Here is a 17,456-nt window from a genome sequence, read left to right as displayed (position 1 = left end):
CTGCTGGTGAACATCCCTTCGCAGTGCACCTTGAAACAAACAGAACAAGTTTCTTTTCCTCTTCCTTCATCCCTGCAACTGCTGTATTGTGGAACAAGTTCCTCCTTTCCCAGCTCACTACCCATATACGGTACTAACGTACTATAGATTGATCAACCAACCTCTCATGTATGGGCTCAACATAAAAAAATAAAATAAAAAATTTGCTAAACCAAAGCATTTGCAGATGCTCTTGGGGAGAAAGGCTTTGCCAAACCATCAGTGACATCTCCTCCAATCTCCAAAATAATAATAATAAAATAAAATAAAATTCCTGGTCCTAAAAAGCAAAATCAGAAAAATATCCACTTTTGTTTGGATCTTTTTTGGTATACAGTTCCAGTCTACTTCAAATAGACTGGAACTGTGTACAACAGGCCATACAAGAAAGAAGATCAAGTGCTGTGGAACCAAATGACAATTACTGTTATCTTTCCAAAGCCGAGTAAGAATCCAAAAAATTCCAAGAAATTATTGTCCAGTAACTTATCAGCTGCTGGGATCAAGAGCAAAGTAATTTGTTGATATTCTTTTTGATTACCTGCTTTGATCTTGATAATCTTACCTTCAAGTTTTAGTGAATCAGCAATTCAACTGTAAAAGGATGTTGGGATAGCTGTTGCTCATGTGTCACTGTAGGTATAGCATAAATGGGGGTGGATATAATGGATGCCAGTTCTGCTGAACAGTACTCATGGAAATATCTGTAGATGAGACATACATTGCAGAAACTGATTGCCTATGAGAGAGTGGCCAAAGAGTGTTGGTGAGGGGAGTATTGCTAATCAACTGAACCACCCTCTTCTGAACAGCATCAAGAATTTTTAGAGAGGTATTAAGTGTTTCACCCCAAATTGAGAACAGCATTTCTGTGGTTGGTCACATTTGAGATATGTACAGAGTAAATATTTAGTCTTGAGCAAAAAAGATGGCAGGTTATTTATTTATTTATTTTGGAAGCTGAGGATGTTCTAGAAGTGATGTGAATTACTCTAGGAGGAAGGCTATGAGTAAGAATCAGTCTGAGAAGAGAGAGAGCGAGAGATCTGGTGGTCTTGACTGCTTGTGCAAGATATCAGTGGTAGGGTTAATTCTTATTCAATAATCACTTAATTTTCTGTAAGGTGGAGAAGCATATGATTCAGGCTTGGGATTTTCTACACTAAAAGACCTACATAACTTTGGTATCAGAGGCGCCTCTCTCATTTGATGTTCGATGACATTTTATCATATTAAACTTTCTAAATTTCAGTAGAATCCATTCTCTTTCCCCCTTATCCTCCAAGAAGAGGGAGTCCTGCAAGGTTTCTTGTTTAATGCCATGTTGTTTGTTATCAGAGTTAACTCATTAACAGAAAACATCCATAAGCAGCTATCTTTCTGTGAAAAAAATAGATAGCCTTTGACAGTCTTTCTATCTGGACACTTTTCAAGAAGTTTTAAGTTCTCAACACAAGAGACCGTTTGTGTGTACTTTTCCTGAAAATGTAGCCTTCATCTTGATCCAGAACTAAAACTAAGACACCTATTTATAACAACTCCAGTTGCAAAGGCAAAGTACTTGGGATTTGTATTTGATTAAAAAAAAAAAAGTTGAGGGATGCGCCAAAAAAGCATCAAGCATCTTTTGCATCATGTCTTCCATCTCTTGAGGATGCAGACTAATGTTCTTTGTTTTATATTTACTGTGCATTTATCTACTCAAAACTGAATTATGAATTGCAGGTCTGTGCATCTGCTAAAAACAGCACTCTCCAGTGATAGGGTCATATTCATTATCAGATTATCAGAACTGCAACTTGTGCATTTTGAACATCACCTATTCCTTGTCTGTAAATTGAAGGGAATGAACTATTGCTGTCATTTCAACATCACAAGCCAGCTGTCATTGTAAATTGCTTTCAAAATAAAATTCTTCCCAGGACATCTGTCATAGACAAGTATTTTTTCTACATTTTGGGAAAGCTTGTGTGTCACACATCCAACTGCCTCTTTGGTCTACATATTTAACAGTTACCATGAGTTCTAGTCATCATGGTAGACAATACTGTGTGCATGCATGAAAACAACTTTCTGCCTTGGTATGTGTACATCCTAACATGAAGTTTCTCTCTGTGCAGTCTAGGGAAACACTCTACCTCGCCCACAGTCTGATGGCATTTCTTTAAAATATACAGAATAGAATACACTGATTTTATCCTGATCTACACTTCTTCTTTTTCTTCTGCAGCTTCTCCCACTTAAGTGGGGTCACTGTTGATGATGAGTCTCCTCCACATCCTCCTGTCTTGGGCTGTCATCACATTCAAGTTCTTCATCCTCAAGTCCTCTTCTACCATCTCTCTCCATCTCTTCTTTGGCTGCCCATGCTTCCTCCTTCCTTCCACATCCATCTGCATGACCCTTCCTCCCACATATTCGTCCTCCCTCCTCATCACATGACCAAACCATCTCAACCTTGCCTCCTGTATCTTCGCTCCTAAGTTCATAACTTTCACTGTTCCCCTCACATAGTCATTTCTCAGACGATCCTTTCTGGTCACACCGCACATCCACCTAAGCATTCTCATCTCTGCTACTTACATCCTGCTGATGTTATTTTTCCTCAGGGCCACAGTTTCCATAGCATACGTCATAGCTGGCCTCACTACTGTCCTATGGATTTTGCCTTTCAGATTGATCGGCACCCTCTTATCGCATAAGAGGGTGCTATAAGAGGGTGCCGATAAGACTCTGCCATCTTCCTCCAGTTCCTCCAACCTGCTTGTATCCTGTATCCCACTTCCTTCTCAGCCCCTCCATCTTCTTCCACTGTTGAACTAACTATCTAAAGTCTCTCACCTTCCTGATGACATTTCCTCCAGATCTGTCTCCTGGCCACCTCCCACTGTGCAACACATATACTCTGTCTTACTTCTGCTCAGTCTCATACCTCTCTCTTCCAGTACTTTTCTCTATCTTTCCAGTTTAGTTCCCACTTCTTCTCTTGAATCTGCACACAGCAAGATGTCATCTGCATACAACATTGTCCAAGGTGCATCTTCTCTCACCACCTCCATCACAATATTAAACAGAAACGGACTTAATGTGAAATCCTTGATGCAAGCCAACTGTTACTTGAAAACTTTCTATCTGTCCCAGATAGGTCCGAACTCTTGTCTTCACATTTCTGTACATCTCCCGCACCAACCTGACATATTTCTCTGGTACCTTCTTCTCCCTCAGACACCTCCAGATTTCTTGCCTTGGCACTCTATTGTATGCTTTCTCCAGATCAATAAATGCCAGATGTAGCTCCCTTTGTTTCTCTCGAAACTTTTCCATCATCTGCTGTAACCCAAAGATAGCATCTGTTGATCTACCAAGCATGAAGCCAAATTGTTCCTTTGCAATCTCCACCTCCTTCCTCAATCTTCCATCAAGAACCCTTTCTAGGATTTTCATTGTGTGGGACATCAACTTTATTCCTCTGTAATTCTTACAGTCTTGTACATCCCCTTTACCCTTGTACATGGGGACAAGAGTACTCTCCCTCCTTTCCTCGGGTATATTTTTCTGTTGGCAAACTTTCATTAACAGGTCCCACAGCAGGTCAATTCTCTCTTCCCCCAGTGCCTTCCATGCCTCCACTGGAATTCTGTCGGGGCACACCGATTTTCCATTCCTCATTCTCTTCATGGCCTCCGTCACTTCCACTCTACTGATGTTCTGCACCATCCCCTCAGAAGGCTGCCCATCTTCTCTGTGAGTCCTTGCATTTGCCTCATTCAAAAGTCCCTCAAAGTATATTCTCCATCTGTTTCTTATGTCCACATCCCTCCATAATATCTTCCATCAGCATCTTTTACCTGCCACACATGTAAGATGTCCTTTGCTGCGTTATTTCTACATTTTGCTAGTTGGTAAATTTTTCTCTGTCCTTCCTTTGTTTCTAATTGATCATACAGATCTTGATATACCATGGCCTTTGCCTGTGCCACAACTCTCTTGGCTTTTGCTCTCTCTCTCTGTACACCTCTCTGTCCTCTTCCACTCTTGACTTATCTACACTTATCTGACTTATCTTGACTTTATCCTGATCTACACAGATGATAAAAATAAGAGTTTCTAGTGTGGTCTGCAGCTGTCTTCCCAGCAGACCTGTTGGCATCATTGTAGTGCCATACAATACAAAACTGATATTGGCTGAAGAAGAATGATGTTCATTATGTTTTAAGAATGATGAGGATTGTCTATAGAAAAGGATACTTGAATTAGATTATGCTCAGAGTTACCAAGAGGAGAAAAGATATCCACAGTTTATTTGAAGGGAGAATTGGTTATGAAGAAGTCCAATAATTTGTAAGAATGATGAGATTGTCTGGTATTCTAGTTGGTAGGTGAATTTGTGACAAATCATAACTGATGGCAAATTATTTGGCTTCCATTCCTGCTTAATCTGTGAAGTTAGAAAAGGGATGCCAGTTTGTGTTATTGATATTAAAGTCTCCTAGGAAGACAATCTTGCAATTTGGATAATTAGATTATATAAAATACTACTTTGACTACATCTCTAAACTTTTAGAGATAAGTAGTCAAAAAAAAGTAGCATAGTTGTCAGAATTAGGAGAGTAGTAAGTGGTAAAGCAGCAAATCTTGAGCCAAAGCAAATTGAAAAGCAAGAATTCCAGGTTGGATAGCCTTTGGCAAAGGATATCTGATGTGACAAAAGCACACATTCCTCCCTTTTTGTGGAATGCATCATGCAGCAAAGGTTGGTCGATTGGTAGAGCCTGTGCTACTAATGGCTCACAAAAAAGTTAAGCAAGTTTGAGTGCAGTTAGTATTTGGAAGGGGTTCAGTCGTTCGATGCTGTTGGCACATTTTCCCTCGACGAGTCATTGGACTCCCTGGAGGTGTCATATAATAATAATAATAATAAGGTGTAGTTGGGATAGTTGAGATAGGCTGTAGTCATGGAGGTTACTAGTTAGGGGTTCATTTCAGAATCAGGTTTTATTGTAAGTGGTGGTGTATAATATTAATGTTTGTATTAATGCCTATTTGTATTGTATGATGTGCCATCAAGGAATATATACAATGCTGTGATAGTACTACGTGATTAAGTTTGCATTATTACTGACTTCCTCTTAGCAGTTTTCTTCAAAATTAATCTTTATTTGTCAGGTTTGAGAAGACTGAAATGTTCGATGTGTCCTCTAAACATTTAAAATGTCTAGAAGACATTTTAACCCTGCGGAGGTTGCGGTCTAAAAAATTGCAGCTTAGGTCGCATGTATCAGAGAGATACATTCATTACTAGTATGTGCTGAAATGCGATAAAACTTAAAAAAAAAAAAAAAAAACTGCAAATATAATACATGATGGTTTATTTATTTTCAGTTGCAATCTAGAAATTATTGAACAAAGAAACAAAGAAAAAAACAACTAACCAATACTATACTGACATCAGAGTTTGCAGTACCTCTTAGATACAATTCATTCATCTATATGGATCACATTATGAAGGAAAGTGGTATTAAACATGATATCAGAATTGGAGATGTTAATGTCAGCTCTTTGCTTTATGCGGACGATGTTATACTTCTGAATAAATCCGCTACAAGTTTGCAAGATTCCCTGACTGAATTGAATAACTGTTGTAATAGATATGGTATGAAGATCAGCATGACAAAGACAATGAAAATAGGTAGAATTGTTGAAAATGTCAACTGTGTTGTGAACGGAGAACCTGTGGAACAAGTAAAACATTTCAGCTACTTAGGCACGATTTTTAGTGAAGATGGTAAATTAAACATGGAAATAGACAACAGAATCAACATAGCTGGTATGGTAGGAAGTCAATTGAATAAATTCATATGGAATAAGAGAGAAATTAGTCGGAATACTAAATTAGCTGTATACAAGACAGTGTTCAAACTAGTTTTAACTTATGGATCTTAGAGCTGGGTCAGAAGTAAAACACTTGACCAAAGACTAGAGACCGCAGATATGAGAGTCCTGAGAAAGATTAGAGGCGTGAACAGATGGCATCAATGGCAATATCATATTAAAAACGAGGATATTAGGAAAGAACTTGACATTGTCAGCATCCAGGAATGCGTTAGCAGAGCTAATCTGAGGTGGTATGGTCACTTAAACAGAATTGGCGAAGAAAGATTAGCAAAACAAGTGTTCTCTGCCAGGTTGGCAGGAAAACGACCCAGAGGAAGACCAAGATATAGGTGGATTGATACAGTACAATGTGCTTTAGACGATAGAAATATAAGATCTGATAATGATAATATCGGAGTCTTGACAAGTAATAGACTGATTTGGAGGAAAATTGTAGATAGGAAGTTAGTAATGGTGTAAATATTTCATATAGTACTATCATATCCTGTACACCCCTTGAGGGTACTTGTCAGGAATTTGATGATGATGAATTGTCATCATCATCATCAGGATATGTGTACAGGATATGATAGTACTACATGAAACATTTACATTATTACTAACATACTAAGTTTAGTTAGGAGTATAGCACAGTCTGCCTAAAGTAAAGAACTGAGTTGATTATTTACAATTTTAATATCAGATTTAATGCCTCTTTCTTTCATTTTGTGATACACATATGGAGGCTGTTCAATAAGTTATAAGACTATATTTATACGGAAAACAGATTACCTTTAATCGTCATCATTTACATGGTCTTTTTTGAAGTAACTACCGTGAGACATGATGCATTTGTCCCAACGTTGCGTCCACTTCTTAAACACATGTAAAAGTCTGTTTTTTGAAAGTTCTTTCAAAACCGCCTCCGCTGCTTTTACACATGCTTTATTGCTTTTGAAATGGCAGCCTCTTAGTGGTTTCTTGAGCTGAGGAAACAGCCAGAAATCGCACGGTGCGAGATCAGGACTGTATGGAGGGTGTGGTAGGATATCTGTGTTGTTCTTCTGCAAAACATCCACTACACAACCAGCAATATGTGGCCTTGCATTATCGTGGCAATAAGAAGCCATTCTTCAGCAATGGACGCTTCCTTTTGACGTGCTGTACCATTGTCCGTAAAACATCTGCATGGTATGAGCCATTTACAGTATTCCCAGTTTCTATAGCGTGTTGGTAAACAATGCCTTCTTAGTCAAAAAACATTATGGTCATAACTTACCACCGATTTTACAGTTTTTGCTTTCTTGGGGGTAGGCGAAGACAGATGCTTCCATTTACTGCTTTGTTGTTTCATTGTAGGGTCATAGTGATACAACCAAGCTTCATCTGCTGTAATGATGTGTTTTAAGAAGTTGTCGCCATCTTGTTCCAGTCTTTCTTTCCATTCTGTGCACACATCCACTCAATGCTGGATTTGCTCCGGTGTCAAGAGTTTGGGAATCCATCGGGCGCAGACATGTTTCAGTTCCAAATGTTCAGCCATGATTGAGTGAACACTTCCCACAGAAATATTCAGGACAACATGCAGCTGGCGTACTGTAATTCTGTGATCCTCCTTGATGATAATCGCTGCTGTGTTGATCATTGTCTCTGTGATGGACGTTGAAAGTCTTCCCTCACGTTCAAGATCTTCCACATTTTGCCTTCCTTCCTTAAAAGTTTTATGCCAGCAAAAAACACTTGTCCTTGACATTGCTTCATCGTGGAAAGCTTTGTGTATCATGTTAAAAGTGTCCGATGCCGATTTTTGCAAATGCACACAAAATTTAATCGCATAACGCTGTTCCAAGGATGCTTCCATTTCGACAACTGGTCACGGCTCTCAGACGCGCCGAAACAAGCTTGTGTTTAGTCACGTGACACTCTGGCACATCAGCCCATATATATACACCATCTATCAACCTCTTTTGTTAATACAGACAGCAACATTTCTTTATTCCACAGAAATTAATATTGTGATGAGTGGTTTCGCGACAGTAAAATTAGTCTTATTACTTATTGAACAGCCCTCATAGATTATAAATAACAGTGGAGATGGCATGTATCCTTGTCACACCTGATTTTATCAAACATTTTCTTATATCTTCTTCAACTTCTTTCATGCTGATTTACGAGTTATGTGTAGGCTATATATTGCTCTGCATAATGCTCTAATTATGCTATATCTATTTCATGTTTTAGACATCTTATCATATGCCCTTTCCAGATCTATAAATACAGATCCTTGTTATATTCCTGTAATTTCTTGATTATTTGTCTTAATGCAGAAATCTGATCCTGACAATTTCTACTTGCCCTGAATCCAGCATGTTCTTCTCCAAGTTTCTCTTCAATTATTCTTAGGCTATTTTCAAAGTGGGCTTACTTAGAACACTTTGTAGAGAAATTCATCTGTGATTCTTGCATTCAGTTTTATTTCCCTTTTCATAGACGAGAACTAAGCTCTATTCACTCATCCAACCTTCATTCATTCAATTTGCTGACCAATCCTGAATTATTACGTAACTGAGCATTTCTGATATCACTTGACATCAGTTCAGGCACCTTTCCATTTCATTTCATTTTTTTTTACCTTAAATATTGATATATATTTCTGATTGCATTCTTCTTGATTATTTCCTATCACTGTTCTGCTACTCATTTAACAGTTTTTCAGAGTAATTACTCCCAGGGCCGGCGGAAGTGGGCATGTGGTGCATGTGGGCACCGCTATGAAGGGGGCGCTGCCGCTGGGACATGGTTCATAAGTTCATTTTTAAGAAACAAACTTTTTATCATAAAAACAAAAAATTCTTAGAATGATGAATATTTAAATAAATAAGGCCGGATATACCGAATAAAAATTTAAAAAAATTGTATATTGCCGCCTCTTTAATCAGCCGGCTATTTACAATTTTGCAGCGAGAGCAGGCTAAACTTGCCTGCAGAACGTTGTGTCTACTGCAGTCTATCTAAAGTGAAACAGTGAATGGTTTTTATGTGCAGAAATGAATTATCGTACAAAACATTTGTTGCTAGTTAGCCAGTCATATGGTACGCATCTCAGTAGGCTACTGACAGCAGCGCAGTGCGGACTATTATTTCGTCTCTGTGTCGTGTTGTGTAATAATTTCTTGTGGGTATAAAATAGAAATGGAATCAAAAATTTAAAAAAAAGTTATTCTGTGCACAAAATCGTAAGCGTCATGCTGCGAAAGAAGCAGTTATTAAGAAACAAACTGGGGCTCTTAATAAATTTGTTAAAATATTAAAATATTCTGATGCAGATTGTAACAATTCGATCATCAGAAATCAGAGTTGACAAACCATGCACATCATCCAGTTTGAATGAAAGTACTATTACAACTGTTGAGCAAGATAATAAGACGCAGGATTTAAGTGAAAAACAGTTAGGAGAAAATTTAGTTGTAGTTGACCACGAAACTAACACATTGTTAGTCTCTGTAAATTTAGAAGATCCAGGTGAATGGGGAAATATTGATGAAAAATTATGAGTTGTTTTAATTGAAATGGGACGTGTTCAAAAGAAAAACAATATATCCCAGAGATATGGTCGTAAATTTGGCGACACGTATTATAATAGAAAAATGGAAAACAGGGAGCTGGTGCCAAGAACATAGCTCATTTATTCCGAAACTTTAAATTCTGTTTTTGCTTTTGTTGTAAACTTTTTGCACCTACCGAATCAAGTAGTCTTGTAGAAGGTCATAACGATTGGAGAAATGTAAGTACAACTTTGCATAGACATGAGACTAGTTTACCTCGCATGAAAAATTTCTTAAAATGGAAGGAACTTGATAAAAATTTAATAATCAAAACTACTATTGATTGCCAGACTCAAAGCATGTATGAAATGGAAAGAAACATTGGACAAGTGTTTTAGAACGCTTGATTGAAATTATAAAATTCCTTGGTGGCCAAAATTTAGCTTTTCGCAGATCATCTGATAAATTATATGAAAGGAATAACGGCAATATTTTAAAATTAGTCGAACTGTTTGCGAAGTTTGGTCCCGTTATGGAAAAATCATGTTGAAAGGGCCCTACATCGTAACAATAGCGTACACTATTTGAGTAAAGACAGACAAAATGAAATATTGGAAACTTTAAGTAATGCAATCAGGGATACAATTTTATTATCAATTCGAAAATCTAAATATTATTCCATAATTTTAGATTGTACACCTGATGCAAATAAAACAGAACAAATGACCATTATTATTCGCTTTCTTTCCTGTGACAATGAAATTGTCAAGATCAGGAAAAACTTTTTATGTTTTGTAGATATATCAGATTCCACAGGACGTGGTTTATGTGCAACAATAATGGAACAACTGGAAAAATGGAACATCTCCATTGAAGACATGCGAGGTCAAGGGTATGACAGTATGGCAAATATGAAAGGGAAAAAAATGTGGGCTCCAAAATTTCCTTTTGAACAAAAATCCTCGAGCTTTTTACGTGCCATGTGCTGCTCATACTCTAAATTTAATCATTAACGATGCAGCCAAAGTGAATGCAGATACAATTAGTCATTCTCTTACAAACATTGGGCAATCCTTTTAAAGTACGTAAAAAATTTAACATTGAAACAGCCATCAAAAACGCGATGGGAAAGCAAAATTAATGCAATCCGCCCTCTACGATATCAGTTAGGAGAAATTTACGATGCACTCCTTGAAATTTTAAATAATGAAAATTTTAATAAAGATACTCAGCATGAAGCACAAACATTATGTGCTAAAATAAAGGACTACAAATTTATTTGCTCTCTTATAACTTGCCATGATTTACTTAACAGAATAAACCTGTGAGTAAAATGCTTCAAGACAAAAATATGAACATTACACTTGCTTTACAATCTATCAAAAACTTAAAAATATTCTTACAAGAGTATCGATCAGATACAAATTTTTAAAGAAATTCTAAAAACGGCAAAAGAACTGAGTGAAGAGGTGGATGGAGAACAAGAATTTAAAACTGGTACGGAAGTCTGACGATGAAAGAAGACACGACAATTTGACTATGAGCATCATGACGAAACCCCGCAATCGCCAGAAGATAAATTTAGAGTGAATGTGTTTTATACACTTCTAGACGTTGCAGTGTGTTCGTTAATAGAACGTTTTGAACAACTAAAAACATTATGATAATTTCAATTTCTTGTATAGATTACTACAAATTAATAACGAAGATTTACGAAAACATTTACGACAATAAAAACGTAACTGCAATAGAACTATATGACGAGTTATGTGCTTTCCGGGATATATTTTGGAGTTTATGGATGTATACAGTTTATGGATGTATGGCATGTGTTTGAGAGAAGAATGGAATTATACAAGCATGTTGGGTGCATTTAAATGGCTTTGGAGTGAGTTTACTGGAGAAAGGGTTGCTAGATGGAAGTACAGTGTGTGCTGCGTGCAAGAGATCAAAAGTAAGAGATGAAGTAAAAGAACAGAAGAGTGGTATTGAAGAGACAGAAGTGCTTGGCAGTGGAAATGGTGGTAGTGTGAGAGAAGAACAGACAACGGGAACGCAAGAGGAAGGGAAACTGGTGGAGCCCGGGTGGACAAGGAGATTTGACATAGGGAGAGTGGATGTTGAAAGTAGCAGTAAATGTGTGTATAGAAATGGAATATATTGCAATGTGGGTGGGGAAGTTGAGACTGAGTGGATATATGTGGTAAGTGGGATAAAGGTGATTGGGCAGGGCAAGTGTGGTGGGGAAATCACAACGAAACAGTTGCTTGGATAGGGCTGGTTATAGACCTAAAAATGAACTGTTTGTTTATAAATGCCAGAAGTATCAGAAATAAGGGAGATGAAATGGTTTCAGTGATTGAGTTTATTTACCCCCATATCATTGGAATAAGTGAAACATGGTTGAATGAAGATGATATTGTAATGGGAATAGAAATGGAAGGATACAGTATTTTTTGCGAGGATTGAAAGGGCAAGAAGGGAGGTGGGGGAGAGTGCTGTGCTGCTGATGATAGCAGGGGAATCAAGTCCACATAAGGTAGATATGAAAGAGGGAAATAGGAGCACTGGTTATGAGGCAATGTAGTGTTTGCAGTGTGGAATTTGACATGAAGACATATTTAGTTGGATGTTGCTATAGGTCAGGGAATGTGGAGGGTGGTGATGAAGAAATGTATAAACAACTTGGACTAGTGAACAAAGGAAGGGTAATTATTATGGGTGATTTTAATTATGTCAGTATAGATTGGAATGAGGAAATAGCATTTAGGAATAAGGAGAATGAATTTCTTGAGTTCTTGAGAGATAACTATCTCAGGCAGCATGTAAAGGAGGGTCTGCAAGGATCAAAGTTTTAGATCTAATCATATCATCAGAGAATGCAACTGTGAGTGGGGTTTCACACTTTCCTCCAGTTGGTGAGAGTGATCATGAAGTGATCACCTGTGCTGTGGCTAGCCATATGCAGACTTTTGTGAGGAAAGGATATATGTGGAAGTACAAAGCTGATGATTATGATAAGCATAGGAGCCAGCTTGGAGCTATAGCATGGAATGAGGACTTGAGCAGTAAGCAAGTAAATGCTACCTGGGAACTTACAAAGAAATACATAACAGCATCAGTGTGTGAATGTATTCTGAAGGCCAAAAAGGCTGAATGTGGTAGGTAAGAAATGGATGAATGAGGAGATTAAGCATGAAATGTGGAAGAAGAAGGCTCCTTGGAGACAGTACAATATGAATAACGGTAATAATCACTTTCATGAAGAATATACAGAACAAGCCAGGCGAGTGACTCAGTTAATAAGGAAAACAGAAATGCAGTATGAGCAGAAATTGGAAAATCAAGCAAAGAAAAGCCCTAGAGAATTTTTTAGATATGTGGTGAGTAGAAGGAAGAATGATCATGGCAAAATGATGTTAATGGATAAAAATGGTAGAATGATAACTACTGCAGAAGACATTGTTGAGGTATTTAGTGATCAGCTTGTAAGGGTGTTTCATCTTGATCAGGGTGGAATCATGAGGAACTTAAGTGTAGAGGACATAGGAGAGGATGGCTTAATTGTGAATGAGCAGTAGGTATTTGAAGAAATAAATAACCTTGATGTCAATGAGCCGGTCTTGGGCATGGACAGCAAGGTTTATCCCCCAGTTTATCTGGGGTTTTTCATTCCGCAAGCAGGAAAACCAGCCCCATGAACACACATGAATTACAGTCATGAATATTGCCCTTAGGGATGCAGCAGAGGAGTGGCAAACCAGCTGCATTAATATGCCAGTAACCCCCTCATTAGGAGGGGACTCAACCTGTCCTAGGACTGACTAGAGGGATAGGATAGGATAGGATGTCAATAAGGCGATAGGATTAGATGGCAGTAGCATTGGCATGCTTGTTTAATAAGAGTCTTATAACAGTGCAGATATTCAGTGCAGGTTCCAAGGGAGTGGAAAGAAGGTAAAATTATTTCACTTCATAAAGGCTGTGAATATCTGGAGATGCACTGAAGGTACTAGAGAGAGAGAGAGATTGGTAAGAAGTAGGATACAGAATTGAGTTGAAAATAGCAGTATTCTTTTGGCTATCAGCATTGGTTTTTGCTAACTTGTGTACTATAACAAGGTGACAGATACCTTGGACAGGGGAGATGCATATACAGTGGTGTACTTGGATTTTGCAAACACTTTTGATAGATTCCCACATGACAAATTATTAAATAAATTGAAACAAATGGGATTGGATAACAGACTTTTGAGTTGAATCAGTGACTGGCTGTCAGATAGGTATCAGAAAGTTATGAGGGTGCAGTATCCCATAAGAGGAATGTGTACTGCAGGGGGTCAGTTTTGGTACCATTGTTGTTCAATTTGTATATTAATGATATTGGGATGGGTTAAACTAGTGATATGCAACTGTTTGCAGATGATGCAAAATTGGGGAGAGCAATTCTGAGTCAAGCAGATGTTATGGCCTTGCAGGACTTGAATAGATTTCATGAATGGGCAGGTAAGTAAAATTGTTGGCTCAATGTTACAAAGTGTAAGGTTTAGAAATTTGGTAAGCATCAATGTGATGCAAATTATACACTTAGTGGGGAAACTTTAAAGGAGGTAGAGGAAATTAGAGATCTGGGAATGGTAGTGGACAAGGACCTGAAAAAATCCAGGGGCCATATTGAACAAGTTGTGAAGACATCACATCAGATAATGGCAATGATGCAGACATGGGCTTCTGCAGAAACTTTTCTGGGGGGGGGGCAAATCTTGGAGACAAATAATTACCTCAATAAATTTTTATTTGATTATTTAATTTTTTTTTTTTTTTTTCACAAGTAGATCCGTGGGGGACAAGTGCCCGTTTTCCCCCCACCCCCTCTGCGGATACTCATGGATGCAGAGGAACCTGAAATGCAGCAATAAAGAGGTTATGATGCCATTGTATAAGTTCTTGATCAGGCCTCATATGGATTATTGTACATAGATCTGGTTGCCAGGTTTTCATGGTGACAAAGATATGCTGGAAAGGGTCCAGAGAAGATTCACAAAGGTTGTCAAAGGTCTTTGGAATGTGGAGTACAAGGTCAGATTGAGAGAATGTAAATTGCAAAAGCCTGCAAATAGGAGGGAGGGGGAGGATATGATTGAGACATATAAGCTAGTCAGGGGTTGTTATTGGGTTGACATGGAAGAGATTTTTCATAGAATGAAAGGGGGGAGTGTGTAGAACAAGAGGCCATCGCTGGATACTGTATAAAATGGGTCTGAGCAGAGGAGTGAGAAGCAGGTTTTTTGCATGGAGAGTGGTTGGTGAGTGGAATGCATTGCCTGAGTATGTTGTGAATGTAGATACATTGAATCATTTTAAGGCAATGTTGGATGAGCATTGTGTGCAATAATGTGTACCTCCCATAATGAGCCTCTGACTACATAGAGGTCAGATGTTAATAATAAATTTTCTCTTTTTTTGCTATTTTTATATGTTTTTAACCATTGACTTGGTGTGTTATAGCTGCCTATATGCCATCAAAAACTAAAACCAAGCCTAAAATAGTGAAACCCCTTATTATTTTTCATTCTAGCTAGAATGATCTTGCAACTTTTAATGCTATCAAAATAGTTATTGTTTTATTTCTTGCATGAAAGATCTTACTTCACCTTACTCTTGATGTTATTCAGATCTCCAATCGTGATCAGATTTCTTTCGGGCTGACTCTAGCATTTTCTTGTCAATACATTACGTCTAATTCCATGTCTTCTTCCAAACACCACTACTCTCCTGTATAATTCCTAATGCTTATGAGACTTCATAGTGCATTTGGTAATGCCAATATCATATAGTTGGAAAGACCTGAATTTGAATCTCTTCTAAATGTGAAGAACATTTATAAGGACTTTTTATCCCAGAAATCAGGTTTTTCTTTCTGTCAAATAGGCAGACTGGCCAAAGAACACTTGCAGTTAAGAGGCATAAACACACTGTTCTCATAACCGTAGCTATTGAGGTCATAATTCCAAACAGCCCAACTCAAATACTAACATTATATAAATCTCTAATCTACCCAAACTTAGAACGGAATCTTGTCAAAATTTTGTGCGCACAGATGGTCTGAATGACATAATGAAAATCAAGATGGCTCAACATATTTTTGTAATGTTTTCAAATACTGAAAACACTGTAATGTTTTCAAATACCGAAAACATTACAGTAAGCACATATGAACAAAATGAATCTAATAGATACTTATACATTTTACAAAACTTGCCTAAAATCAAATGCTGAGAAATGACCATTATTACACTTGCATAGTTGTACTGATGAGTCCAAACGAAATCCTAAAGAAATTATTATTTTAATGATCTAGCATGTTACAGGTGTAACATGCCAGAGGATATGAAATAGTTGCTTCTACAAAGTGAATAAAATGAGTGAGCAAGTAAAAATTGTGAGTTTGTAATAATTGAAGGGACAGCCCATTAATTGCAATGCAATTCTTGAACATGTCCTCAGGCAAGCACAAAATTCTGAATGAGTGAATGAATGATGGAAAGAACAAGCCTTTTGGTTGACATATAAAAATGGAACAGATGTCATAACTCACTGACAGGCCAGTTGTGTTAAATATGATATTCTTGTATTTTTAATAAAGGAGGGTATGGCGTACCATTGCAGAGAGTATGACTTCTAATAACTAATTAAATTTTACCTGGGTGTGCATTTTTTTTTTTTTTTTTTTCCTGCACTGATCACAATGTTTACACACACACACACACAAAGAGAAAAAATAATAACTTTGGTATTTCATGACATTTTAAAATGATAAAATTGAATTTTTTAGGTATACCCCATTAGAACAGCAAGTTTTGGAGCTAAAAGATCAGTATTCAGATGCTATCCTATTTATAGAATGTGGCTACAAATATAGGCTTTTTGGAGAGGATGCTGAAGTAAGTGCCATAGGTTATATATACATTATAAAGCATTAATAATAATAATCATACATACATTACATTACATTGAAAAATAAGTCGTCGTCATCATAACACTAATTACGGATATAGACCATCTTGGTGTCTGTTCCGGTCTCATTATCCATCCAATATCCTTTTTTTTCAGGTCTACCCTGCGTTTTCTTTCCAATTGACTTATTATTTTAGTATTTGTTTAGGACATTGGGCGTTGGCCATTTGGTTTACATGTTCAATCCATTTTTGTTTATAATTGTTTAGTTTTTCTTCTATTGATTTTGTTTTTAGTTCTTTTAAAATGTCTTCATTCCTTTTTTTGATCTAATAATGTGTATTTTGCAGTTCTTCTCATAAATCTTATTTCACTTGTTTTTATTCTTTGCTTATCTTGTTTATTTCTCAAATTTCGCTGCCATATAATAATGTGGGCACTGCTAAAGTATTGTATATTTTCAAGTGTGTTTCTTTTTGTACTATATTTGGGTTTGAGTATTCTATTTATCAGGCCTATAATCTGTAAAAATTTTGAAGTTTTTAATTTTATGTCTTTTTCTTCTTCATATAATATTTCACACCCAAGATAACTAAAAGTATTTATCTGTTTCTATTATTTTATTATTAATAACTATTTTGCTTCTAACTGGAGTTTGTCCACAAAATGCCATTGTTTTAGTTTTATCTATGGAAATTTTCATTCCAAACTGTTCTGCTATAATGTTTAAATTATATATTGCCTTCCTTATCTGATATTATTACCTGATCATCTGCAAATAATACCATATTTATTTTGTTATTCCAGGAAATTTCTATACCTTGATTGTTTAAGGTGTTCCACTGTATTAATATTTCATTAATTTAAATAAAAAGTGTTGACGACAGAGGGCATCCTTGTCTTACTCCTTGGTTTATAGATTGTTTTTTAGATAACTTTTCATTTATTTTTATTTCATTATCTTTGTATATATTCAATATTGCATGTAGTAAAATATTAGATATATTTATTCTTTGTAATATATCAAACAGTATATATCTT

At 36.8% G+C, this 17,456-nt stretch overlaps 1 protein-coding gene across 1 annotated transcript in view; it reads left to right on the top strand.

The window, feature by feature from the left end:
* The window catches only part of LOC150092964 (DNA mismatch repair protein Msh3-like), a 209,898-nt gene that overhangs the window by 27,378 nt on the left and 165,064 nt on the right, over positions 1-17,456 (top strand). The window contains exon 3 of the mRNA XM_090414114.1: positions 16,294-16,402. Within this exon, the coding sequence (XP_090270240.1) occupies positions 16,294-16,402 (109 nt within the window). The remainder of the gene's footprint in view (positions 1-16,293; positions 16,403-17,456) is intronic.

The sequence above is a fragment of the Typopeltis vanoorti genome, chromosome 24 (genome assembly GCF_054136105.1).
Source record: "Typopeltis vanoorti isolate ZY-2024b chromosome 24, IOZ_Tvanoo_1.0, whole genome shotgun sequence".
Taxonomy (NCBI): domain Eukaryota; kingdom Metazoa; phylum Arthropoda; class Arachnida; order Uropygi; family Thelyphonidae; genus Typopeltis; species Typopeltis vanoorti.
Note: the sequence above shows the minus strand (reverse complement) of the source record. Positions and strands in the feature narration are given on the sequence as shown.